Genomic DNA, 27,349 nt, shown 5'->3' on the forward strand with positions numbered 1-27,349 from the left:
ATAACAACAACAAAAAACCCTACACACACACACACACACACACACACACACACACACACACACACACACACACACACACACACACACACACACACACACTATCTATACATGTATGTATGTATGTACTGTATGTATGTATATACAGTATATGTACATACATATTTGCCAGCCACGGCAGTGCAGACACCAAAAACAGATACTTAAAGAGTTTATGAATGGAAAGTTTACATTTAAAAAGTCACCATATTGCTCCACTGACAAGACTAAAGTTATCTGTTCTTCTCTCTCTCTCTGTATCATACAGGTATACGATGTATGCCACTGACGCGATTGTTACTTGTTTGGAACTATTTTGTGTGGAAGGTTACAGTGTGCTGTGTCCATATAAATAGAGCGGGTGGAGCTTCTCTGTGTTCGTCTGACAGTGACAGTGCGCTACAGTGGTAGCGACCTAGCGAAAGTAAAATGTCTCCATTGTTGTCATCGAACCAAGTGTAGTCATTCGAAATTAGGTCTACACAAAACCGTAGAGAGACTTCCGTGCAAGAAGGACCAACACAATCAACATTGCCTGACTGTGTTAGAGGGAGTGAATCCCCCCCTCACCCCCCCCCCCCCTTTCAGATTGGTTTGCTCCTGCAGCACGGGGGAAGTGTTGTGCTTGTTTGTACGGCCGGCAGTTTCGAATAGAGCGGCACATAATAAACACTGGTGTCCGGTGTCTCGTTATTCTTCAACAAACATACAGAAACAGACTGCTGTGTTGAAAGCAAACTTGAAAAGAAGAAATGAAATATACAACCATGGTTTAAATCCACTATAGGCTGAGTACTAGTGTACCTTAGATCTGCACTTCATAATGTTATATTGCTCTGTTTTGATTTCATTAAAAAAAAACTGTTAAAGCAGCTGTTGTGTGACAAAATGGTTTTTTCACCGTTATTGATGGACAGTAATATTGTGTGAGAGATTATGTGTGAATAACTGCACCAAGGGAAAAATGTTCATGTAAAATTGAAAATCGAAATTGTTATTTCAGTAAATATTTGCATTTGGCACATAGAAAACTGATTCATGATTCCATGTTGATGAGAGCATTAAAATGGGGAAAAAATAGGACAAAAATGTAAAAGGAAATTCAGAAACGATAAAAAATGTGTGAGTAATCACGATTAATTTTTTAGTTCATTTGAGTTAATTATGACAGTTGCATTTTTAATTAGATTAAATATTTTAATCGTTTGACAGCTCTAATATATATGTATGTGTACACACGCACACACACACACACACACACACACACACACTCACAGTGAAAAGGCTTTCAAGAGGCAAACAATAAATCATATACGGGTTTGTGTATTTGCATCTGTTTAAGTAAAACATGAATCTGTTCTGAAGGCGCTGTGCAAAAGGGAAAGTTAGGGTGAAAAAAAACACTTGCGATGTAATGTCTGGAAAGCATGAAGGTTTGCACATGTCAGAGAATGACCTCAGTCTTTAGGTGTCATCTTTTCGACATCAAGTGTCAGTCTGACCAGTATGACTTATTCTCCGGAGATTGCAGACATCTCTTTGCAGTCCGTCGTCGTTGAGGTTATCTAAATCCGGACTGCAGTGACGGATGGTGAAATCGGCTGACAAAATGACATTGGGGAAGCCACATATTGCAATTTAACGTAGTGTGAGAACGGATGGCCAGATAGATACATGGAAAAGATGTTTAATGAGTAAATGATTTAAGGTGTTCCTCTTGTCAGGCCAACAAGTCAAAGTTGAAATTGCTGTTGGTAAAGCCGTTATCTGTGACCTTAACGATGTGGAAATGAGCCATCCGTGAACTTGAGGCCATCTGTTGCACAGCTGCAGTCTGAGGAGTCATCCACCTCGAGAGACATTTTTTTTGTGGGGGAGGGGGGGGGGTATTCAGACACAGCGAGATTTCACCTTAATCTTCTGTCTATCCAGCAAGATGCCATCAGACTTCTCTCTGCCCTATATTGCTTTGCCCTCTAAGGTTTTGTTTTAGTCAAGCCCGGCTGAGTTACCTTCAGAGTCGACGGCCCGCCTCGACACGAATGAAGAGTGACGGCTGTGGCTATGAAGTGGAAACAGATCTGCGGCTTTCTGCGTGGCCTCCGGAATTCCACAGTTCCATGGGGTCAAATCAGCTGTCCTTTACACCAATCGATCCGGTACCATCGATCCTTTCACCAGTTTAATTTGCTTACGGGTGTCTGATTAGGAATGATTTACGGAGCCCTTTGCTCTATTTGCAAAAGCCAACAACCATGCGCTTTGATGAATTAGCTACTTTTCCTTGCCCTTTCATATATGAAGCTTTTAAAATGTATAGGTTGGGACCCCACCCACCGGAGGAGCCCTCTGGTGAGCAGTGGAAATTGGAGGAGTTTGTTTTTCTGTCAGCGCAGTCAATCTTACTGCAGAGGTCACTCGCTCAAGTGATACTCATACCAAAACATTGGCTAAGAGCTGCTGCCTCACTATTGATGACCTGGATGCTAAAAAAAAATAATGAAAAAAAAAAGTGCTCTCTAAAACGTAGTGCACATTTTGAAATTGATTCAGAAATGCAGCAACCTGACTGAGCCAATCACGTGACAGAAATCTAAATGCAAATATATTTAGTAGGAACAGGAATCTGAATCATAAATACAGGGCATTTGGAAATGCGCTCATTGGTTCATTCTGACCATTCGGGAACTCAGAGCGTTGTTCAAATTCGCTGGTCGATTATTGCACCCAGTGCACCAAAAACGGAGTACCGGTGTGTGCACTAGGCGCTCCGACTGGGGACACAGTGAAGCATTATTTTGCTCAGTCCAACAGTGGCTTCAAAGTTGGAGTTGGGAACATTAAATGAGATTCTTCCCATGCCCTATCTCATTGAAATAATATTTAAATAAAACCAAATTCTTTATAAATGTATAGAGATTTTTTTTAGTCCATCATTACGTGGAGTACTCAAATCTACAACCTGCTACAGTAAAAAAAACGAACAAAACACGTCTAAATCTCACTGCGTGATTAACATATTGGATGGATGACAATCGGTGGTTTCCGCTGTATCGTATATTTTTAGAGCTCAATTAACAGCTGGTTGAAGTGTACGTGTGCTTCACAGGCTTCACACAGTGTTTGTCATTGAACATCAGCTGAATACACCCCCCACAACCCCCCTCCCTCCGTCCCGCCCCACACACACTTGCCCGACTTTTTAATATTGCTTTTGGCAAATCAACCCGACTAGCAAGAATGTATGAAATAATTCAACCACTATGCACCTTCTCAGTTTTTTTTTTTGGGGGGGGGGGTTGCTTGTCTTGTTAAACGACAAGGTAATTTGCGGTTGTCCGTTGACAGCACGTGTAATCTGCGGCCATGTGATTTGACAAGATGTTCTGCAATAGTTAATTCAATATGCGAGACGAAATGGGCATTCTCAATTCCGTCCATTTCCATTTAGAGTAAAAAATAAAATCAGAACGCAATCACTGGTGGTTCAAATTTCTCGTCTGAGGTACAGATATGAGCTTCTCCTCACATCTTTTTATTATTCTTTATATTATTGTTCTGTTGTATTGATTTTATACATTGTATTGATGGTATATACGCAGAATTTTATTTCACTATAACTCTTGTCACATCAACATTTTCGAGCAAACACATTTTTAATGGGAGTAAATATTGGCCCGTTTTCTTCATCCGCACAAGGTGCATTATTAATTTCAAGAAATAGCATTCCCTTTTCTGTTAAAGCAAGATCAAATCAATCTGCTGTTTAAATGTTGAAAGTATTGTGACAAATATGTCTTTTCACTGATTGGCCATATTAGTTTCACACGTTTGTATAACTGAAAATTATTTTATTGAACTGCAAAATTAAAATGAAGGTATACACTTGAAACCTGAAGCCTGAAAAAGGAAACCATAAAGAAGGGGATTTTTTTTGTTTTTGTTTTAGTATCAGATCACGGTAAATGCAATGAACTGAGTTATGCGCGTTTTATTGTTATGTGTTGTTGAAAGCTGAGGAGTTGTGGCAAACTTCCATGACTTTGATTGTACATCTACTTAAAAAATGTATCTGGATCCATTTTATTTTTCAACAACCACTTAAGGGAATACAATTGAGTGAATTCAACACACCATTTTTTTCAGTGTACTCCTATTGCTGAGTTGGTGAACGCTCCACTATTTGCCAGTGTGCGAATGAGAGCGAGAGACAGCGAGGGTGCAAGTGTGTGCGCTGTTCCTGGCACAATAGAATGCACTTGCTGTTTTGTCATACATAAACGTGAGTTTACTCACTAACGTCAGTCCTTGGAAGACGTTATAATGTATTATTTTCAGAATATCGTTTAGCATGCCTCCAGTTAAGTGAGATAAAATTACTCCTGCCGTAGCGCCATATTGAAACATTGTGTATTTAAAAACACTGACAAGCAGCTGCATTTAGATAACATAAGACATAATGTAAGTTGTCATACTTGAGAGACCATTTTAACAGTAAACATGGAGCAACCACTGTGGTAGCACGGTGGTTGACTGCTGAGCATGTCCGTGTGGCTGGATGGCTTATCCGGTACCCAGCTGTCTGTCTGAAGACAGCAGGGATATTCTCCAGTACTCCCGCGACTCTTGTGAGCATAAGCGGGTTGGAAAATGGGTGGATTGATATTGATTGACTCATTGCCAACTGTAGGGGTGACAACTGGGGTGGCAAGGCATTTTGCTGGCGGTGGCAGCTGCCCCTGTTTGCCACCCTGTAAAAACCGCATGTGGTGATGAAGAATCTGATATATATACTAGATAATAAATTACATTCAGGTCATTTGTTTTTTTAATATTTACACCCCACCTCCCATCCCAGTCTTGTTTTCCCGTTTCAGGCCCCCAGTACTTCTCTTACCGGTATGTAAAAGTCCTATTTTTGCATAACACGCTGCTGGTGTGAAATATTAGAAAACGCATCACTACAGTGTGTAAACGGGAATGTTTGCCCCGACTCATTTGCCTGCCAAAACACACTGAGACCCGAGGGAAATGATGTGTGACACACAGGCCCTCGCATGGCAGTCTGTGGCAGTTGTTGCTTTGGTGAAGCTGCATGCTCATTGGTCTCTTGCTCAAATACGACAGCTTGTCCCAAACGGTGACGGTAAATATCCCAGCGTTGGCGACATCACTCCTGTAGGTAAAGCTTTGACACACCCTCTGATTTTCCGCCTTTAGTGTTGCTGCAGTCTCTCCTCATTTGTTACATTACAAAGCAACAGCTCGGCTGGATCCAGTAAATGTTTATCGTTGCCAGAGATTCAATTAAATAATTATTTTGGTGATATGACTATGTTGTTACACTATTACAATTTTCTTTTTCAAATTTACAACTCGATTCTCATTTGTCAAATATGGTGGACTTTTTTTTAAAATAAAATGCGAAGATAACAGGGGCAATTATACTTTTAGGCCAAAGGTATCACGACTCTATTGTATCTCACTTTTTAATACTCAGTGTGATACAAATACACGTTCGTACCCTGTATGAAGGTCATGCACCTTGTACATGTTGAAATCAATTTACTGGCTCAGCACCTTTATTATAATTTCTTCCAGAAACCATATCCCACCCTTCTACAACATGAGGTCGAAACCGGTTCTTCCAAAAACACAATTTAGGCAAAGCTACGCAAAATATCCTCCTAAGTTGAGCTAAGTGCAGTCGTGTCGATACTTCCATCCATTTTCTATACTGTGTTAAATATAATGTGTGTTGTTCAAAAATATGTATTGAGATTTTAAAATGACTTTCAGGTGAGTAAACAGAGGTCCTTTGTGGTCTGGACTGTCTGTGGGGAACAAAGGGATGAGATTGCATCTGATTTTTAATTGATATCTGAGACTAGCGCGCAGCAGCTTGGTAGATTACGAGCATTGTAAGGACAAACGGCTTGGCCATAACCTCACATTTGGTCTGATGGGAGATAGAAACAAAACAAAAGCCTTGATCATCTCAAGGTACCTCTCCCTTGTAACCCTCCGAAGCACAAGAGGGGAATACTTGTGGGTGGGAACACACTTTTTAGATGAAAACAGCCCTTGTGGAAGTGAATTCCAATAAATCAAAAAGCGCCTTTGCCTTGTGTGCACAAAATCAGGTGATCTGGCATTGTTAATAAAAATCAATTTGTTTTGACTCCTGCAAAACAACTTGCACAGGAATTCTCGTGTTTCCAGAAGCAGAAATGTAATTACCGGTACTGCTCTTGCCCTCACCTTCAAAGTAAGCGTCAATAACACGCGCATGCTGGTGTCAAAAGTACAAGGTCTCTCAATGCGCATCTCACACTCTCTCACTCAAATTATCCCTCTCCTTTGCACTTTGTTTGCAATCAAAAAAGGCAACAAGCCAACCCCCGTGTGATGTTTTCAGGCTTCTGTTTGTTTGGATCTGAATATACGTGAGCGCATGCATTTTGTGTGCCCAGTGGGTGTGCACTCAAACACATAGCTGGCGGATGATTGCTTGTGACGGCCATATTGATTTCTGTCAAAAGTAAAGCTTGCAAGGCTGCTCCGAGACAGCAGGTGGAGATTTCTGATAATGACCGAGTCATTCCACGGGAGACACCTGCGGAGTGATGCTCTTAAGGCCACACACACACAAACAAACATGCTTACTTGAGCACAGCATGGGGCTATATACATATTTCTTTACATGAAATGACTCTTTGCTTCTTCTTACTCACAATGTTGGAAAGATCAATGGGTTCTGGCTAAACAGCAGCCATGCGCCAATGCCATAAGAAGTAAACATTAGCTTAAACAGCTAACTCGCTTACAAGTTGACCGGTAGGCCATTGCAAATTTTGTAGACTATTCCTTTTGAGGTTTTGAAAGACATGGAATCAATGCTGCTGAAAATCGTATGCGAATTAGGAACTTTTACCTCAGCAAATTTGAATCCACTATGACTCAAAATTGTGTTTGGCTGGCTTGCTAAATGGCACTTTTATCTGTTAACAAAAATCACTGGTAAAAATAAAAAAGTGCTATGAACGTCAACGATGCTGAATTTGCTCAGCCATGCAGCAAGCTTTTGTGGTTTAAAGATCAGATGGCATAACAAAAGGGTGCCCAACCTTTTTTGACCCAAGATCCACTTTTCAAGTAGCCAATTAAGCTCCCGCGATTAAACAGTTCAGTGTCAACATCGCAAACCCACAAACCTTTTCCAGCCGGCAGTAACTAACCACACAACACTTTTCTTTTTGTCAAAATAATCGCTAGACATCACATTGCTTTCGCTGATCCTCTGTCATAAGACCACAAGCCACACACACACACACACACACACACACACACACACACACACACATGGCAATCTGTGCCGAACATGAACAAAACAGAAAACAAACCAGAGTTTGAGTTTGAAAAATAAAAGAAAGGGAAAAATATCACCGCCAACCTTGGTGGGGAGACCTGACAAAGGCAGATGGTGAGGCCGGGACGAACTTTTGCAGCGTTATAAAGCTATTTTTGCATGAACAAATCCTACCGTAACTGCCATGTCCCATTTTAAAATGTCGCTCCAGATTCCCTTTTTTTGCCAATGTCATCGGTGCATTTCAGATCAAACCAACAAGCTTTGAAAGGGAATAAACAAACAAACAAAAAAACCTTCGCGACTGATCACTAGCTGCATGCAACTGGTGGACTTTGGATTAGATTGACTGCTTGAGTGTTCATAACAATTTCTGCTATGAATATGTTACAATCTGCTGGAACACCATCTGACAAAAAAAATAAAAATAACGTCTGTAGCTAAATGTGTGATAACCTAAAATTGTGTAAACGGTATATTCAAATGTTTGATGCAAGTACTTTTCAAGGTCAAAATATCATCAGAGTTTTGCTCCTTAGCCAACAGTGTGTTGTGCCACTTTTTGAACCTTTGCCATGTGGTCACTTTGTGTTTACATGCTGACCAAAAGTTTACGTGACACCATACTCCGAACGCAGAAGAGCTGCGTGGATACTATAATGTCCATGATGTGGCTTTGTGTCAACCAGTGTACTTTGATGATTTCTGAAAAGTCATTTTGTTAAAATATTTCCAAAACATTTCTCCAAACAGCATCGCTTACATATTTTATGTTTAAACAAAACAAAACAAAAACATTGACCGTGCAAATAGAAAAAGGATGTTTTATGTTCGTGCAGGCCAAATTGACAGTCATCGCTTAAGAAGGAAACTGCTTTTCTTTAAAATGATGTCAAACTGTGAGGCCAAAATTGGAAATCTTCCCCGTTGTGCAGTGCGAACTGCATGCTGTGCAAGAATGGAAAAATTCACAGGGGCTTAGTCAACAGTCAATTGTCTTTGGTAAGAACCCGTCTCGTCACTGCGGCGCTGCTTCCTGCCCACACCCGCACTTTTCCTCTCCACTGCTCCGGTGGAGGTGGTGGTCAGGTGTCCTCCCCTCCCCAGAGGCCCCTCTCCCTTGTTCGCCCCCTCTTATCATCTGCCACATGAAAGGATTTCATTACAAGCTGTGACACCAGTCCCACCCTTAGCCAACCTGTTCATGGAATCGCATCTCAATGGCGTCACACTGTGTTCCGTAAAAGAAGCAACATCATGCGCTATACCCGCCCATGTCTGCCTTTCCTGTCTTATCCAGTCTTGTCCTGTCCTATCCTATTGTATTATTTCTCATTCATCAATTGCATGTTGTTTCATCGCTATTTTCCTTTCTTATCCTATTATATCCGTTTTCCCCCTTCATTTTTATTTGACTTCCTCTTCCTTCCTCCATCTTCCTTCACTAAACAAAAGTGGCCTTTGCTTCCCTATCCTTTCACTTGTTCACATCTTGCTTTCATTCCCTCCCCCCTCCGTGTTCTTCACCTCTCTATTTCAGCCCCACATGCCCAACCGACGGCCCTCAATAAAATTCTCTTTTATTTATAGCTTGTTTGCTTTTATAAGGCATCTGTGTAGACCAAAGTCGCCGGTACTGTTTGATGTGCACGTCTCTCATCTGTGATTAGGAAGTGAATCTTTTCAAAAAGGGGACAGGTTGTTAAAGGAAACGACTGGACTGGAGCCTCCTTAGTGCAGATTATCCCGCACATGTTTTATTTGGCTTCTTTCCATCGGCAGCGCATTAATTCATGGCCCAGGTCCGATCTGATGGGCCGAGCTGAGCGCTACTACATACAACACAGCGTCTGGCCTGTTTTAACAATCGCAGCATCCAGAACCTGTTAGCGGTCGAGTCCAGGACCTGCAGCGTGGGGCATAATTAACAGGAGAGGGGTCTTACTCATTCCGCTGGCCGCCCTCATTTAGCCACTTGATTTATTTACTAAACAACCACCGGCTCCTCTAAGCTCATGTTCTGTGCACTGCTCCCACCACTGTTAAAGAGCAGCTTTTTCCATGTGCGTCATAAATAACTCGATGGCAGACTTTAGTGGGACCACCGAGCACAGGCGGAGATGAAAATGATGATAATGGTGGATGGGGAGATCTCGTGCTCTGCATTTATCACAACTAATACGAAGACAATGCTATGCTGTAGGAGTGATGGCTGTTTCAGTGCATCGCCTCCTTGTGCGCGATTGTTTGGCACATATCAATCATCCCGTGTCTGCAGACTGCCAATTAGAAGTGTATACGCAGTCCAACCTAGATGCTCTCACTCCACGGGCCCACCGCAGTGTGCAGCAGCTCTGTGTGTGATGCTGGTGGTGGGGTGGAGGGTTCACAAGCAGGCTGAAGGCAAAAGATGTTTACCGCTGCAAGTGCCGACTTTTCCATCTCTTGCAGACGTTTGCCTCTCACTTTTCTTTAGCTAGGGGCTGCTGGAGGCTTATGAATGAATTCGGACAGAAGCACATATAAACTACAGAGGTGGTCAATTCGTCCATCATTTGTCATTCGCCAGCAGCCCACCAGTGTGTCAGTCCGGTATTATTTCAGGCTGGTCCAGTCCCTTACTCCGTCATTATTAGTCTGACAACTGTGCTTCCGTCATTGCCGAATTAGAGTTAGGAACCAAAGGCAGCCAGAAAAACCAAACCTAGGTGTAGAGGAAAACTGATCGAAACAGCTGGGCAGCAGTGAGTATGGCAGGGAAGATATAGCTGACAAACTGGTCTTGGCAGGCACTTCGGACTGGCCTTGATGCTGCAGAGAAGAGTGCCTGACGAGGTGAAGACTGGCAGGTGTGTAGGCGAGACAGGTGGAATGATTAGGGAGACGCCCAGCCCTACACTGAATTAAGGGAGAGGCAACCATGAACAACAGAGCCGAACAGTGACGACAGACACAATGGATTCTAACCGCTTATATGTAACTCTTGTTTTTTTGTTGACCATCCTAACATAGCAGTGACCAAGTATAATTTACCGATGGTGGAATGATCACCCACAACTTGCAGACTGCGCCGGCCTGAAATAATGACGATGACAGGCCAGCCGCTGGCGAATGATGGATGGAGTTACCCACCACTGCTAAATTACAAACAGGTAAATCAGGTTCCCTGTCCTTATCCAACATATGATAAACTTTTACAATTTTGTAAAAAATAAAATAAAAGCCCACACAAAGAAGCGGATATAAAAGGAAAAAAGGCAGCTCCACTGTCGAGGTGCTTTGAAGAGCCGCAGAATAATGCAACCTCAGATTTATGTCCTCATAAAACTAGGGAGGTGATTTTGATGGAGGACTTTAAAGATCGTAGGTGGACCCCTCCCTCTGGGTGATATTCCTTTTCATCTTTGTTTTAAATACTTGAGCAAGAGTAGGCAAACATAAATCATATCAGATTAATTGTAGCATCACCCACCCTGCGGGAGAACTGTTTTCCTGTGATTATCATGTCTCTCAAACACACAGTGACGTAAAGCTTTCAGACATGAATACTGCCGTTAGGTGGTCATAGTACAAGCGTGATTGGTCCCTTACAGTCCGATGAATCTATAGCTACTGTTGAAAAGAAGTCCCAAAAAACCCGAAATGCAGGAGTGTGTATTGTTGTGGACAGGTAATGAAAGATAATACCGTATGGGTGGAGTCGTCAAGAACACACTAACTTTGATTCATCCCTGTATTGCCTTTTTTATTTTCTTTTTTTAACTCCACCTGTTCTGACCTGATAAGAACCTGAGCAGAGGATCAAGAGATGTGAGATTAACATTCGGTGTAAAATTGACCAAATTCAGTGTTACTTTAAACCCACTCAACATTATGAGAAACGGACAGACGGGTACTGTTGATAGATGGATAGATAAAAATCTGTCGGTACCTTTTGTGAAGCATTCATTGCTCGCTACAGTGAAGTTATATTATGTCCCAGACGGTGCAAACAAAAGCATTCCGTGTCCACAGACAGACGAGAAATGATTGCATATTTGACTGGAGGGCATATGGCAGGTCAGTGGACTACAAAACCATCATGTTATACACTGTATCCCTCCCCCCCTTTTTTTTTTAGTCATCAAAACCCTTTGACAAAATTCAAAGTGATGGCCCAAACAGTAGTAAAAAAAGAGAGCCTCGATGGAGGAGAACTGAGGCCGAGATATACGAGCCTGCATGGGTAAGGAGACCTCCCTCTGGGCCTGGCACACCAATCCAGCCTATTGATTTTCTGTCCTTTCCTTCAATATCTGGAATGTGCCATCGTGAATAGATTATGACAAACGTGCCCGCCAGAGACCGTCGATCCTTTAATTGAAGATGATAGAGGACAGCCGAGGATGAAGCGCGTCCGTGCCTCCGAAGGTTACCTCCTTCCACATCTATAAACCACAATGACCTCTCATGGAACCAAGCTTTTGTGGCCAACCAATCTCTACTCGACAAAACTTTCACCGCACCGCTGAACACAATGGAGTCGGTGCTTTACAATAACAACCTCCTGCCAAAAGCACAAAAACAAGGCACGAGAAAAAGCTCTGTGCTCTATTTTGATGAAAGTAACAAGCACAGCTTGTTGTAAATAGGCTTTCTGCGGCCCGAGGCAGCTTTTCTCCCTGGGGGATGCGCTTTCTGCATCTCTCCCAGGGTTGTTGTCGCCAAAGGGGAAGAAGGAAAGCACAAACAAGAAGTTGCCTCAGCTCTTTTGGCAAAAGGAAATCATCTCTGATTAGGTATACTGTCTGATATGTTGCTTCCTTCCAGATTAGGAATAAAATGTTGGGATGATAATACAGGATTACGTTTGGGTTGGTCTTGATTATCTGCATCAGGATTACAGTCCAGGTGCACATGGAGAAACACTGGCTGCCGAGGGTGTCTGGCTATACTGACGAAAGATTGTTAGCGCTCTGTCTGTATGCAAACACTTCCGCCAGATAACTCGGATGTGTGCTCATTCAAATGAGCTCTGCTGCGGGCACCCTCTTGCAAATCAGGCGCCATCCGCGCAAGAGTCGTCACACAAATTAGAAACGGATGTTCTGGGCAGAGCGGTCTGTGGATATCGGCCTCGCCGTGCCACCTTTGACGTGAGTGTCTTGCTTGACCCCCCCCCCCCCACCCCCACTGGAAGCCAAGCCACCACCTCTCTCACCTCTTAAAAGGGAACGCAAAAGATGACTGTTTCCAACCTGCAGCCTACATTAGTGATTTTTTTTTTCAATAAATCTCCTCAAACCTCTCTTCGGTTACCTTTCTCCCCAATGCCTTTAAGCCCCTCTGATCCTTTCCAATAATAATGGCATTGCCAGCCAATCTCTCTGAAAATGGGTTCAGCGCATACCTAATCTCATTTAATTACTTAGACACACAGGGCTCAGGACACACTCCTCAGGCAGCGCCCCCACTCCCTGTAAGCATGCCCTTTTTGCACCCCATCCACCTTTCTTCATGAATTATGGATCGTCGGCTGCAAGGCGAGGGGTGATCATTCCGCCTGCTCTGTCATAATGCTCAGGGAGAGCCTGGGCTCTGTGTAAATATGGTGCCTGTCTGGGCTTGAGGTGCCCTATTGTGTGTGGTATTAAAAGCTCACCGCTCTCCCCTCTCACTCCCTAGGCCGCAGCAGGGGGGTTTCAGGCGTAATCACACAGAACTTCCAGCACTCTGCTCGAGTGGAGGCGGCCTCGCGCTGACCGGCATTACGGCTGGCAGTCGTCCTACCTGAGAGGAGGGGAGAAATGAAACGGAGATGGAAACTGAAAGTTGGGGAAATGGGCTGAATCAGCTCCGGTTTTCTCTCGATTTGTCAGCACAAACGTTGCTTTATAGAAGAAAAAAAACAACAACACTGTGATAAGATGTCAAAGTTTACTTGACCTGGTGATGGTGGGGAAAGCGTTTGAATGGAGGCAATTTGGTGTTTATCTGGGTGAGCTCCCCACACAGGTATCGTGCTTTACTCCTTATGTGAGCAACAAATGTTATCCCACATCTTTACAGGTCCAACATTTCCAGAAAAAAATCCGTATTCGTACCTTCAGATAGATTGCCAGGCCAAAATACTGTTTTTCTTACAAGAAGATGCTTTCATTATCATCAATCAAGAAAAAAAGCATACACATGCAGTTTCTACAGATCCATTTTTATATTTCTGTACAGCAGTGGTTCTCAACTGTTATAACACTCGCACCTGCATCTTTCAATTATTGCAAAGTCTTGAGCCATTATATAGACGCTAAGAACAATAAAGCAATTGGTGTTTTTGTTGAAGAATAGTCTTTGAAAATACAGGTTACGTGTGCACCATCTTACCTTTTTAAATGCAGTTTCAAATGACATGCTGCCAAAAGCTTATTGCTAGCTATGACGTCTGTTAGCAAACACTGAGCTGCACTGTAATTGCTTACAGACTAGCTTGTGGCTAGAGAACAAGTTACAAACATTTCCTAATGATTAGCCAATATTGTATGTTCTGTGTGGGAACTGGGTACATGTCAGAACTTTTTTGAGAAAAAAAAAATCTGAATACAAATACAGGTAATTCTCTTTATTAGCTGTGTGTGACTTATCCAAACTGGGACACAACACACTTTGGTTTCTGACCAATCAGTTGAGAATCACAGCTGCACTGTATCAGTACTGCGCTTGGAGTTGTTTTAGCATTAACCACATATACATTAATTATTATTCCATGTCGAAAAAGTGTAAATTGATCCAGTTTTTTTCCACGGTCAAACTGTTGCCCTCACAGGTAATATTTGAACATCGTTGATGTTCTCAAATAGGTTGCCAATTGTAACATTAATACATTAAAAGGATACTATAAAACCTGCAAACATTCTCGACTCTACCCTCATCCCTGTTGCTCCTAGCAGTCAACCCCTCCCTCAATGTTGCACTGTGTTTAACTGGCATAACACTGCTAAACTTAATACTGGACATGCTAGCCGAATTTAAGAGGTATGCTGAGGTCTGCCGGGATTCGCTGAAATCTTGTGTGAGTGCAACATTATAAAACGCTTTGACTTTCGGATGCATGCTACCACGAAAATTCGAATTTGTTTGTCCGTTTATATCGATCTGTTAGTCTCCTGGCTACTTTCGTGTTCATGTGGGATGGCCACTAGGTATTTGATGCTGTATGGGTCTATCCAACGAATGCTGCGAAACGATTGCTTTTTACGATGGCAAAGAGAAACTACCAGCTGGATATCAGGATAACTAATGAGAAATTTAAAGAGCTGGGGCCATGTCAAGTTCAAAGACTTCCTGGAACCTTCTAAGGAGAATTCGATGAATGTGCTTGTCAATGTTACAGTAAACCTCTCTGCAGACACCCTCGGATTTTTGTGGTCTGTCTCTATCAGCCTAAGATGTCCTCCAAACGCCTTGCAAACATTTAAGCCGCCATATTAGTGGAGGAGTCGCTATGGTTGGTTTCCAGCTGGTAGCCGTCCAGCTTGACAGTGAACAGCAGCTTGACAGAAGATTGCAGTCGAAGTCCCACGGGCAGATGAGGCTTCTTGTGGGGTTGACTTGACAGGGTGGTTGACTTCTAAAGAGGAAGCAGAGAAAGGTCTGGATCACAAATGACAGTGATGGAAGGTAATAGCCGGTTAGCTAGCTGCTCAATGTAGGTCCAGTCAGTGCTCAACTCATATAAACTGTAGAACTCAGAAAGTTCTCTAGAAAGTATTTTCTAAAGAAGTAAAAATATACAATGAAGACACCAAAACCTGATTGCATATATGCGCACACCCTCTCATCAATGGGAATGAAGCTGTATTCAGGATAAACCAATCACATTTAAACACATTCGTCACACACTGACGCAAAGGCCCATCAAAAGCGGAGATGAAGTGGCGATCTTGGATTTCCTTTTACATGTACTTTGCGCGCATCAATCTCCTACATCGACTTGCCATGCAGACTGTTCGGCTCTCCATGTCCTCGATATAAAGAGAATGAGGGGAGACGGATTGATTTGCCAAGAGTCAGCTGCATTCACTCCCATAACGCCCACTTCTACGTGCACTCGTCAAGGCAAGTATCAAAAGAAAGAAAACTCCACTCATGCACACAGTTAGACTGCAATTTGCAGTTAAACTTGTGCTGGGCACGAAAATTAGGGGCATTAGTGTAAAGCACGAAACCTTTTGATTTCTGCCAGAATAAAAAAAAAAGACAATAGAACATTTCATCTTTTGTTGGGTTTAATCTGAAACACTTTAAATTTGTTAATGCTGAGAACAACCACATCACTGCATATGGGAGTGGGCACATTTGCACCCACACAATCTCAGTTTCTTTTTTTTTCCAATTGCGTTGCACAGTTTATAGGTCACAAATTGTGGAAAACCCAATTCCCCTTTAAACAAAAAAAACAAAAACAATTGATGTACAAAGTACATTGAATTTTAATTCCATGAAAAATATTTTTCCAACAAATCTTTAAAAATGCCTTTCCGCAATGAGTGTATAAAGTTAGGAACGTATCAGTACAATGACAATGAGGGTGAAGCGAAATAAAGTAGAAGGCCGCCCTAAAGACTTTATAATTGGCAATGTCACAGTGCCCCCCTTGCCCGAGGAGGAGAAACGAAAGATGATGTCTGTGTCAGCTCTGAGATGGTTCTATGCTGTCTGTCAGGGCCCTGAGCACATTTCCCTGAGCTTGATATAGACGGGACTTGTCTCGCTGCCCTCAGCGGCAGACAGACGTCTCATCTTTATCTCTCCAGATTTCTACCTAATCTGTTTCTCTCCCCTTGGCCTCTCTTCATGAATCTGCCGTAAATCATTTTTGGATTCAGGCCCCCGTTTGCACGCACACTTTCATAAAGGGAGAGGAGCGGGCATCAGATATCCAGACTAAATAGCGATCAAATTACACAGGATATGAAATGCTGTAGTTTGGAATCCATTATCCTACTCAATATGAGCCTTCTCACTGTAATATGTCAACTCTGGCCCCGAAGCGACAAAAAGCACAGATGGTAATGTCTATGTGCAATATACATATGACTGAGCAAATAATTACGGCTGACGGTTGAGGGAAGAGCATTTAAGCTAAGTGCACACAACTTGTTCAAAATAAGATCCAAAAACACGATAGAGCAGGTGGAGACCTTGAAAATGAGTTTGTGGTTGTTTTCAAGCCACCCGGACCAGCTGCTCGTAGCCATAAACAGACTGCAGTTCATGCTGAGCTTTGCAGTTACATTGATTTCTGCAGGTTAATTACAATGTGTTTTTGTTGTTGGGTTTTTTTTTTTGGTCTGGCTATTTCCCCCATTTTACAGTGTGCATGAAAAGTACTAATTGCAGTCAATAACAAACTAATGGTAGTAGTAAATGGACTATACCTCCATCTGTTAAAACCCCTCTCTCTCTCTCTCTCTCTCTCTCTCTCTCTCTCTCTCTCTCTCTCTCTCTCTCTCTCTCTCTTTAAAGGGCTCTTCATTCAGACAAGTATTATTGAAAAATTCAATCTCCATGGCAACAGCAGACTCATTACGTTGAATCTACTAATCGCTAACTACCTCGCAATTGTCTGTAATTGCTTTGGGGACACAGTTAACCACGTGGTTGGTATGCAGAGCAGGGCTGTGCCTCTTGGTGTGGGACAAAGGCCAGAAATGAAAGATGCTGGTGCACTGTGGCAACCATGCCTACAAATTCCCTCCCCACCTCTCCCCTCTCACAACAATAGTGCACACTCCATAATAATTATCGTCTGTCTAAATCTCCAAGTGCAATATTAATTAATGGGCATGGTCGCTATGGAGATTGATCACCAAATTATCTGTCAGCAGTATTTAGTCAAATGGGCCTTAATGTTTGTTTGTTAATGGCATTATAAACAATATTGCATGAAGTATTTTGGTTACTTCCTCAGCGGCTCCTGGAACACGACGACGGCAGCAAATCAAATAGGCGATGGCTTCTGACAGCATTGGAGTAAGTAAAACTGTAGAATTTCGCACATTCATACCACACAGTTTTGTATTGTTGCCGCTAATAGAAGAATTTTGATACAGACGAGCCAAATCTTCTTGTGGTTGTGCGATGAAAACATGAGCGGCGAACCACGTCAGGAAAATGCAGACTTTTTTTTCATCCATATGCTGTCAACAGTAAACAACCACTTAAACCATTTTCACATGTAATGTTTTGTAACCGCTTGTTACAAAATGTAATTTTGCATTACTTTCTGGAGTTTTGCTACAGGGGCCACACATTAGACAACACCTGACATGTTGAAACTAAATCTCCTTATGGTACCTTAGCTTTGAGTGTGAAATAGTCTTTTGCTAGTTCGTAATCGCCCTGGACACTAAGAAGTATGCCTTCATATAATTTTTTTCCCCCGGAACGAGTATTGTTTCACATATAATAAATCATGTGAATAAAAATATTTGTCTTAAACTGTCCTATGCCCCAAATATTTTTTGCCGAGATGCAGAAACCTCAAGCAAAACTTAAACTCTCCTAAACGTGAAACCTTCTTGCAGTATGTCTGCTTGACATTGATCAACCACCAAACGTACGTAAATCGCATAAAGTGATCACTGTGACTTCTAGTGCTGAATCATTTGCGTAAGCTTGTGTTGTATTTTGTATAATTTAGACTTGTGTAAAAATAAATGCATATACAAAAAGAGATTGTTGAATCAGTTATTTATTTAATTTTTAGTTATCTAACAATGCAAGAGGATACGCAGTTTTAATTACATTGATGTAATGTACATACCTGGTTAAATGGCTGTCATGATACTATCGCTATCACTGGTGCATTGTTTTGCATTCGTAATGGGAGCCGTACTATTATTACAGACACAATAATCTCTGATGAGAAAATTATCTACTTTATGAAGCACATCAGAATGTTCATGTGCCTTCAAGAGCAAATATCAGGATTGTGTGGCGCAGCCATCATTTCTCAGCTTTTTGGGTTTTTTTTTTTTTATTGGGAGGCACAGACTTTGATGCTATCAATGTCATCATTAAAATGATTCCCACAGATGTCTAGTCAAAACATGAAGGGTGGTCAAAGTAATAAGGGCTTTTATGGGTACGTGGTTGCATTCACGTGTCATGCGTGTGCTTTTGGATGTGTGTGCAAGCGAGTGAGTGTACAAGCCGGGGCACCGAACAAACCCTAACCCCTTTGATTAGTGAAAGGCTCAAAGGATGGAGAGGCAATCCGAGAACTTCACAGGCGCAGAGGGGAAATTGCCTTGAACCTTGAGGTGTATGAAAGTGCAATTTGTGTCCCATCTGTTCTGCTTCCCTTCCATTAGGAGGAGGAGGAAGGGTGTTCTAAAGCCACCGAGGAGAAAATGCCCCTGTGAGGGTCTCCGGTAACGCACAAGTTCTCGTTGATTTAATTTGCCAGACGAGACATTCCCCTTCCTCTTTCCATCAAATTCTTTTAGATGCAAGAACAAAGAGTTTTCATTCTCTCTTTTAAGGCAAAGTAGTTTCTTGTGAGGCCTTTGTGATCATGGCGACCTTCTCTTCAACAAAAACAGTGTTCTGATGCTCTCTTCTAACTTAGCTGAATTCCGTCACTGTCATAACAGCGTGCAGTGTCGATCAGCTTCCCTAATTTTATTTTATTTTATTTTATTTTTTTGCATGACAGATGCCAAGAACAAGTTTGTTCCCCGGGCAACGGATTGTCGCCATTTTCAGTTGGAGCTGAGGTGTTACTTGAGGACATGGAAAGTGTGACATCAGAGATTAGATGGGCCCAAAGCATGCATGAGGCAAGGCAGCGCAGTGCATTACTTGAAACAGAAAGTGACGCTATCATCGATTCATATTTTGAGTATATCTGTGCAGCGGAAACACTTTGATGTGGTGATGGTGCATTAAGTCAACTGTTGGCACTTTAGTTTGCAAGGAAGTAAGCGTTTTAGAATAGCTTTTAGACTGCGTGGCAAAAAACAATGTATTTTGTGAGTCATCTTTGAAACGTGTGCAACGTGAGCATGGAAGTTTGTTGCAAATATGAATTAATAAAATGCAAAACAGGACAAAAAATATGTCACTTTTCTCCTGATTGGCTTTCACATTTGAAGGCTTGCAAAATCATTTATTTTGCAAAACATGATAGGTTAAGAACATCCGAAAGTTTCTACATTTTTGCCACCCATTCAGTCCACAGTAGCCACTGCAACTTGGGCCCTGTCGTCTTAAAACATGAGGAAAAATGTGTTGCTTCAATGTTTGCTTTTTTTTTTTTTAATGGAATTTAGAATCGAAACAAAAATATTGCTTCTGTTCTTAATTTATGAGCAAAAATATAGGCTGGTTTAGGAACCAGGCTTTTAGGAACCAGGCTTTGGGAGGAAATTAGCTGTCACTGCAGCTATGTTCCTTAATACACTCTAATTAACCCATCCACCCCCAACCCCCATTCTTTAAGTTACCATGAAAAAGCAACCCACTTGTGACTTCAAATTGCTCCCAACCAAATGTTTTCACCAGAACAAAATCTAACCCTGCACCTCCGCACTGTGAGGTCGACGCGCTAACCACTGGACCACCGGGCCGCTTAAATGTTGTCATCTACTGAAATCATGACAAAATGATGAAGTGCTGTCAAACCGAGAGTCGTTCCTGATCTCAAAAATAGAGTGGTGTAAAATCCTCTTCACACATAACATGCAGATTTCATTGTAGACCCAGTCAGTACCATGGATGTGAAAACCAAATGCAGTTTCATTCAAGGGCAAAGTTAACTCTAGTCTGGGTGAAGGGTGATTGTATTTGGTGATAAGCGCCCCAGTTTATACAAAGGACAGTGCGTATATTCCCCCCTTGCCAACTGTGAAACAAATGGCATCCAAATTTTATATTTCAGTCTGGGGGTGTAAAATGTGGGATTTGCACACAAAGACTGAGTGACAGATTGAGAGAGAGGAGAGGCAGCCAACCTTTAACAGAGCTGCAGAAAAAAGACAGTAAATGGCAAGTTAGATTAATAGATTGGCAAGGTCTCACAGAAGATAGGGTAAGTAATTCATCGCGTGAAAGAACGAAAGGCAGCATTTTTTTTTTTAGGTCAGAGTTGAGTGTGGAGGGATGATGAAGATGGAAATATGAATACTGAATAATTCAGCCGACATCATTCCTTGAATCAAAAAAGGGATTAAGAGTGGTGCATGGAGTCAAAGGTTAGAAACAATTGTAGAGAAAGACAGAAATGAGTCAGGTGGAAACTGTGAGACAGAACAGCTGGAAGAAGTGAAAGGATTGTGCACACTGCGATATGGGGGTCAAGGTGTTATTATAATGCAGCTTCACCTTCACCTTTGGATGCAAATTTTAACTAAAAGTAGACAGGCGAACGACCATTTGGATTCCTATAACAGCACTCGGTAGAGTCTACGTCTCCATTAAGATTTAAGTGAGAAATACTGGGCAAAAACTAAACAAAAAAAATCATGGCGTATGTGTCGTATGCGTGTTTTTCTGTCCAGCCACATTGTGGAGTACATAAGTTTGTCCAAATAGCAGTGGGAGCTCTGATAAATGAGACATGATAATGAATGGCCTGGCTGCTTGTCATCAGAAAACAACATACTTGCAAGTCAACATAAATTTTAAATTGTCAACAAAATTCCTGATCCAACAGACCTGTTTGAAGTGGATAGATACGTAGAAAAAAACTCCTCCACGATGTTCCTTACTGCAGTAAAACAAGAAGAAGTATCAAATATTATAAAAACTTTAAAAAATAAAAAGTCAACTGATTGCTTTAATATTGATATGAAAATAATCAAGCAGATTATAGAATATGTAGTGCGACCTTTCACGCACATATGCAACCTGTCATTCAAAGCTGGTATCTTTCCATCAAAAATGAAAATTGCTAAAGTTATTCCAATCTATAAAAGTGGAGAAAAACATCTGTTTACAAATTATAGACCAATATCACTACTACCACAATTTTCAAAAATATTAGAAAAACTATTTTCTCGCAGACTTGATAGTTTTATACAAAAGCATGCGCTGTTAAGTGAGAATCAATATGGCTTCAGGGAAAAACGGACCACCTCAATGGCAGTTATGGAGTTTGTGGAAGCAATAGCCACTAATATAGACAACAAAGAATTTACTGTTGGGGTTTTCCTAGATCTAAAAAAAGCTTTTGACACAATAGATCACAGTATATTATTGAAAAAACTAGAAAGATATGGCATTAGAGGTGTAGCTTATAAATGGATAAAAAGTTATTTAGAAAACAGATATCAGTACGTGCAACTCAACAATAAAAAAACGAATCAACTGAAAATCACTCACGGAGTACCTCAGGGGTCAGTGCTTGGTCCAAAACTATTCATCTTATATATAAATGATATCTGCAAGGTCTCAAAACTATTTAAATGAGTCCTATTTGCTGATGATACAACTTTCTACTGTTCTGGAACAAATCTGAAACAGCTCCTGACAACCGTAGAAAACGAATTAAACAAATTAAAAAACTGGTTCGACAGAAATAAATTGTCACTTAACCTGAAAAAATCGAAGTCAATTGTTTTGGCACAAGACCAATCAAACACCAAGCTAAAATTATGGTAAACTCAATTGAAATAGAAAGAGCGTATGAAACCAAGTTTCTCGGATTAGTAATAGACTCAAAACTATGTTGGAAACCACATATCGACAACGTAAAAAGAAAAATAGCCAAGACCGTAGGGATCCTCTACAAAACCAAGGAAGTGCTAAATAAGAGATCCTTGTACACATTATACACTTCATTATTATTACCATACATGACCTACTTTGTGAAATATGGGGAAATGCCTGCAAAACAAACACACTCCCTATTCTCAAACTACAAAAAAAAGCAATTCGAATTATTAATAGATCAAAATATACGGAACCCACAAATCCACTATTTATCAAATTAAATACGATGAAATTTTATGACCTGGTTGACTTTAAAATCGCCCAATTAATGTACAAAGCACACAATAACCTGCTCTGCCAAAACATTCAGAAGTTTTTTGAAATTCGAGAAAGCAACTATGAATTAAGAGGTACCAACTTATTCAAAAAACTCAAAACAAGAACAAACATCAAGCAAAGAAGTGTATCTAGCAAAGGTGTTAATCTGTGGAATAATCTCGAAACTGACCTAAAAATGAGTAAATCGCTTGCTGAGTTCAAAAACAAATTCAAAAAAATAGTAAAAACAACCTACACCAATCAGAGTTAAAATGATAAATTCTAAACGTTAAATATAATGATAAATCAGAACTAAGTTGATAAATAGAGAAAGGTATTGCAATATCCATTATGAATACAAGAGAAAATTGACACAAGAGTGCCAGGGTGAGGATGTATATAATCCCGATACAAACCAAAAGTTGTGAAAATATCACGGTTAAGGGTAAAGTATGAGCCTTAATGGAGACTTCTTCTTACTTTTTCTTTTCTGATTGATATAAAAATGATTTAGTAGATATAAACACATAACGGGGTAGGACTAGATAAGTTTTTTTTACTTCATCCTACTCCCTTGAACATAATAACTGTGTTGAATGAAGACTGATTTCTTTCTTTTACTTTTTTATCTACCTTATTTTCTGTCAAATTATTACTGTATATGTTTTATGTTCAATAAACAAACAAACCAAACCAACCAACCAAACTTTTTAACTTCAGGTCAAAGCAGAATATATAAGTGAAAGATCATGGGGTACTGTATTTTTTATTATAATTTTTTTATCTATTCATATGTTTGTTGGCAGCAGGGCTTAATTGTCCATGTGGTATGTGTGTATGAAAGGGGGACAATTTGCGCGAGGGGAGGCATTGCGAGATCATTGCGTGAGCTTTGCACGTCGTGAGCGCTCCAACCTGCGCTTGAAATGTCTCAAATTCTTGCAGTTCCACCCGCCCCTTGTTTGCATGCTAGGTTTGAACCGATTTGTCTATTTTAGTCCTCTATATCTACATTTAAAGCTTGAAATCACTCATCCGTAATCACGTGTTTATAGTATCTTGTCTTCAAATCGACCAATTTACTGAGGAATTTCAACTCGCCATCGCCGTACTACAATTGTCTGCCACAACATTATATCCAATAGCACACAGACAACTGAGGATTTTTTGTTTTGTTTTCCTGCAGCTCTGTCAAAATACAGTCTGTCTTTCCATGAAACGTGTCCGTGGTGCAAAAAAAAGTTGTCGAGTAGGCATAGTACACCCTGAAGTGGTTGCTAGCCATTCGCAGGGTGCACAGACAACCGACCATGCCCACTCACAATCACACCAAGGGACAATTTCGAGTGTCCCATTGACCTGTCATGCATGTTTTTAGAATGTGGGAGGAAACCGGAGTAAACCCACGCAGGCACCACATGCAAACTACAGGAAGGCCAGAACCCAGTACTGAACCTACCTCTGCACTGTGAGATGGATATGCTAAGCAGCCACCCTAGTGTCACCGTTGCATAAGGATGTATACAAATAAAATCCTGATTAAGTTTAGATCACATTTGTAATAGAATATTATATGAATATCATGACAATCATTCACTAGAACAGCACTCAGTAGGGTGCAAAAAATAAAATAAATAAATAAATAATTGGGCCGTTATGTTTTTTTCATCCACATTGTGGAGAGCATCAGTGTCTGCAAACAGCACAGCGATTTGTGCTCTAGTAAGAACAAGGTACTAGATCAAGGCATTACACGAGCCGGTTGTCTGTCATGAAATAAAGATGGTCAGCAAAGTTTTGAAAGTGCAAAAGCAAAGGATTCATAGCCATTTGGCCAGTTCACTAATCTGACATGGCAGATGGTATGTTTCTCAAATCCATCTGGAAATGAATCAACGAAAGCTATTTGGAATGGTCGTCAAAAACATTTTGGAAGCTGACTGGGTGATTAGCATTAGCGTTAGTCGAGGAGTAAAAGCTTCCTTGCCAATAAGATTTGGAAAACTTGCTTGAAACCGACCCTCTACATATACTGTACATCCAAATCATATATGATTGTCTTTTTCAGCACCGGTTATATAAATGCTAAAGTATTTCGACTAATGGTATTTTTACCGTGCAGTCATCTGTGCTCAATGTTCACTTGCTTCAAAGGCAATTTGTAGAGACTCGAGTTTGCAGACCGAGACCTCAATGAGACAAGTGCGTTCATGGTGATTGCCTCCAGGAGACGATGATGCTTGCCTTGTGGAGAGGTTGCTGCTAATGTGATTAGCTGTCTGTCTCCAATTAAATGAGAGCAAATAATGAAACCAAAGACAAAGTATCCTATTGTCCTTAAGCATCTTGACAGATATCGTCAAACCTGTTCCTTTTTTTTTTGCTTTGACAGCTTTTGTTCCGCCTTTCATCCCTGTCCTTCGTGCGTTTTAGAGAAAGACAGCAGAAGACCGTGCGTATGTGTTTTGGGGGTGAAAGGAGGGAGTTCTCAAATCCCAGTCGGCTCTAGGGTGCTGTCAGAACTGTTAGAGCTCTATCACGTGCAAAATTGGGCCGAGCTGAGCACGAGAGGATGATCCTCTGTCCACTGGAGTCTGAGAAATGCAGTGGCGGCTCTAGAAAGGTGAAACATGGGTCGCAAAGGGGTTACAGAAGTCTCAGTTCGGGAAGGGGGATGGGGTTGGGGACCCCCTGCCCCGCCCCCAATACACACACACACACACACACGCACACACAGGTCTGCTTTCTCCGGCAAGTTTTATGCACGTCACATAAATGACAGTTTAATATTGAACACTAAAACGGTCCTTGTCGGCTATCCAAAAACAATTCTCATCAATTACAATAAAAAAGTACATTTTTATTAGATATTTGACAATCTACATTTAGTCACAGTGTATCACACCCTCTATATTTATGAGATATGTTCACAAAGAAGCCAATTTACTCAACTCAACTGTATCCCTTATATTAATATAAGGGTCTCCAGTGACCCGTTTCAAGGTTATAATATGTAATAACTACCATGTAGTTGATTTTATTAGAACAAGGCTTTATGATATCCTCCACAACACCTACATAAGCACAGCAAAACTACATTTCACCATTTTGAAAATTCTGAAGGTATCGTCAGAAAAAATGTTACAACTGTGGTGTTAGGGTCATTTTTGACCCGGCAAGGTAAAACTATACAAAACTCAGACATTATCTGACCCCAACCTCCACTCTTTCTCCAAGAAAACAAATCTCTCACAGTACAGTATGTGACCCAACCCCCGCGCGTGAGAACTTGTAATGAAATGTTACAATGTTTACAAATAAACTTGACCTGACTAGACACCTGTCTTGCTCACACACACACACAGACAACCCCCTCCCCTCCCGTCCATGGGAACTTGATTTGACCAGTGCCCAGATTTTCTCGCAGAAATATCTATAAATACCTGAGCCTGGATCATTTGAGTTTCATTGTGCAGCAGCATCTGTCAATTTCATCATGAGCAAAAGGCATTATACAGTCCGTGAGATTCTGGATCACACCCTCGAGGAGGGAGAGGCTTTGGAGGAGATGGATCAGGCTGAAATAGAGGAAGACGTGTCTGAGGATGATTTTGTGGAATATGATCCACATCCAGATGAAGACACATCCGATCCAGATGAGGAAGTAGGACTGAATTAGCCAGAACAGGGCTTTGTTTCGAAGAATGGGCAGGTTTGGTCCTCAATTCCATATGAAAATGAAGGCAGAGCAACATCTGCAAACATTATAAAAATGACCCCTGGACCCACTCGATTTGCGAAGTCACATATTCAAGATATAAAGAATCTTTTATCAAGATATAAAAATGTTTTCTGTGTTCATGCAGTCATCATTATTCTGAGGTGGGTGTTTTTGGTAAATAAAGTTGTTTTCTGAAGAACAAAGGCTCCTTTTTTCTAACAAATTTATGCGGGTCAAATTTGACCCTAGCACCACCAATGTAACTATGATTAATATATATATATATGTTAAACTTTTTTTCCAGAAGTTATATTCTAATATTGTTCTATTATAGTCAGAAAACATTATTATCAATGGGTTTCACATTTAGTTAACATATGGTTAAACAACCTTATTTTCAGCTAAAAAATAAGGGACATGATGTGTCTCAGGGGCCATAAAATCCAATTACAATAGGATTTTATGGTTATGAATGCATATAATGTTAGTTAGGATGTAGTATTAACAATATTGAGTGATACTCCTTTCTTTTTAATGATTAGGACTAAGTTAGACCCTGGGTAAAAATTGACCCGCAAACAACAGACAGTGGTGGTCGTTTCTATCACAACAAGAAGGGTATTTATAGCACATCGTGTACACACAGTTGTGTACATGCAGCAAAAAAGTCACACAAAAACTAATCGTAACAAAGAGAGTAAAAATCACAAAAACTGTAAAACTTAAACCAAGTCTCATGCTTACTATAAAGCAGGGGTCGGGAACCTATGGCTCGCGAGCCATTTGTGGCTCTTTTGATGATTGCATCTGGCCAAAGACAGTTGGGATAGGCTCTAGCACCCCCCGTGACCCTTGTGAGGATAAGCCGATCGGAAAATAGATGGATTGATGGATGGATGGATGGGTACTATTGACATATTTATTGGCAACAGTCGGAGTAACAGCTGTGCTGCCACCCCTTGCCACCTTGTACAACCGCCTAAACATGAAAAAAAAACTTCAAGCAGCTGCTGCACAGTTTCTATTAGGAAGCTTGAGAAATTAAAGAATGCATACCTTTTTCTGCAGCTTGTTAGGGCCTGTTAAAGTGTTCGTGGTTAGTTGTTGCCAACTTCATTGTCAGACTTGTAATTTGAATATCAAACCAGTTGAAAACATTGTCACATTATTTTTCAGGGAAAATATTTTGAAATTAAATTAATGCTTAAAAGTTC

At 41.0% G+C, this 27,349-nt stretch overlaps 1 protein-coding gene across 1 annotated transcript in view; it reads left to right on the top strand.

Moving 5' to 3' along the window:
* mvk (mevalonate kinase) overlaps nt 1-19,204 on the top strand; it is a 48,930-nt gene extending 29,726 nt beyond the window's left edge. The window contains exon 10 of the mRNA XM_052068789.1: nt 19,101-19,204. Coding sequence (XP_051924749.1) covers nt 19,101-19,189 — 89 coding nt within the window. The 3' untranslated portion in view covers nt 19,190-19,204. The remainder of the gene's footprint in view (nt 1-19,100) is intronic.
* The last annotated feature ends 8,145 nt before the right edge of the window (nt 19,205-27,349 follow it).

This window comes from Hippocampus zosterae, chromosome 6 (assembly GCF_025434085.1).
Source record: "Hippocampus zosterae strain Florida chromosome 6, ASM2543408v3, whole genome shotgun sequence".
Taxonomy (NCBI): Eukaryota; Metazoa; Chordata; class Actinopteri; order Syngnathiformes; family Syngnathidae; genus Hippocampus; species Hippocampus zosterae.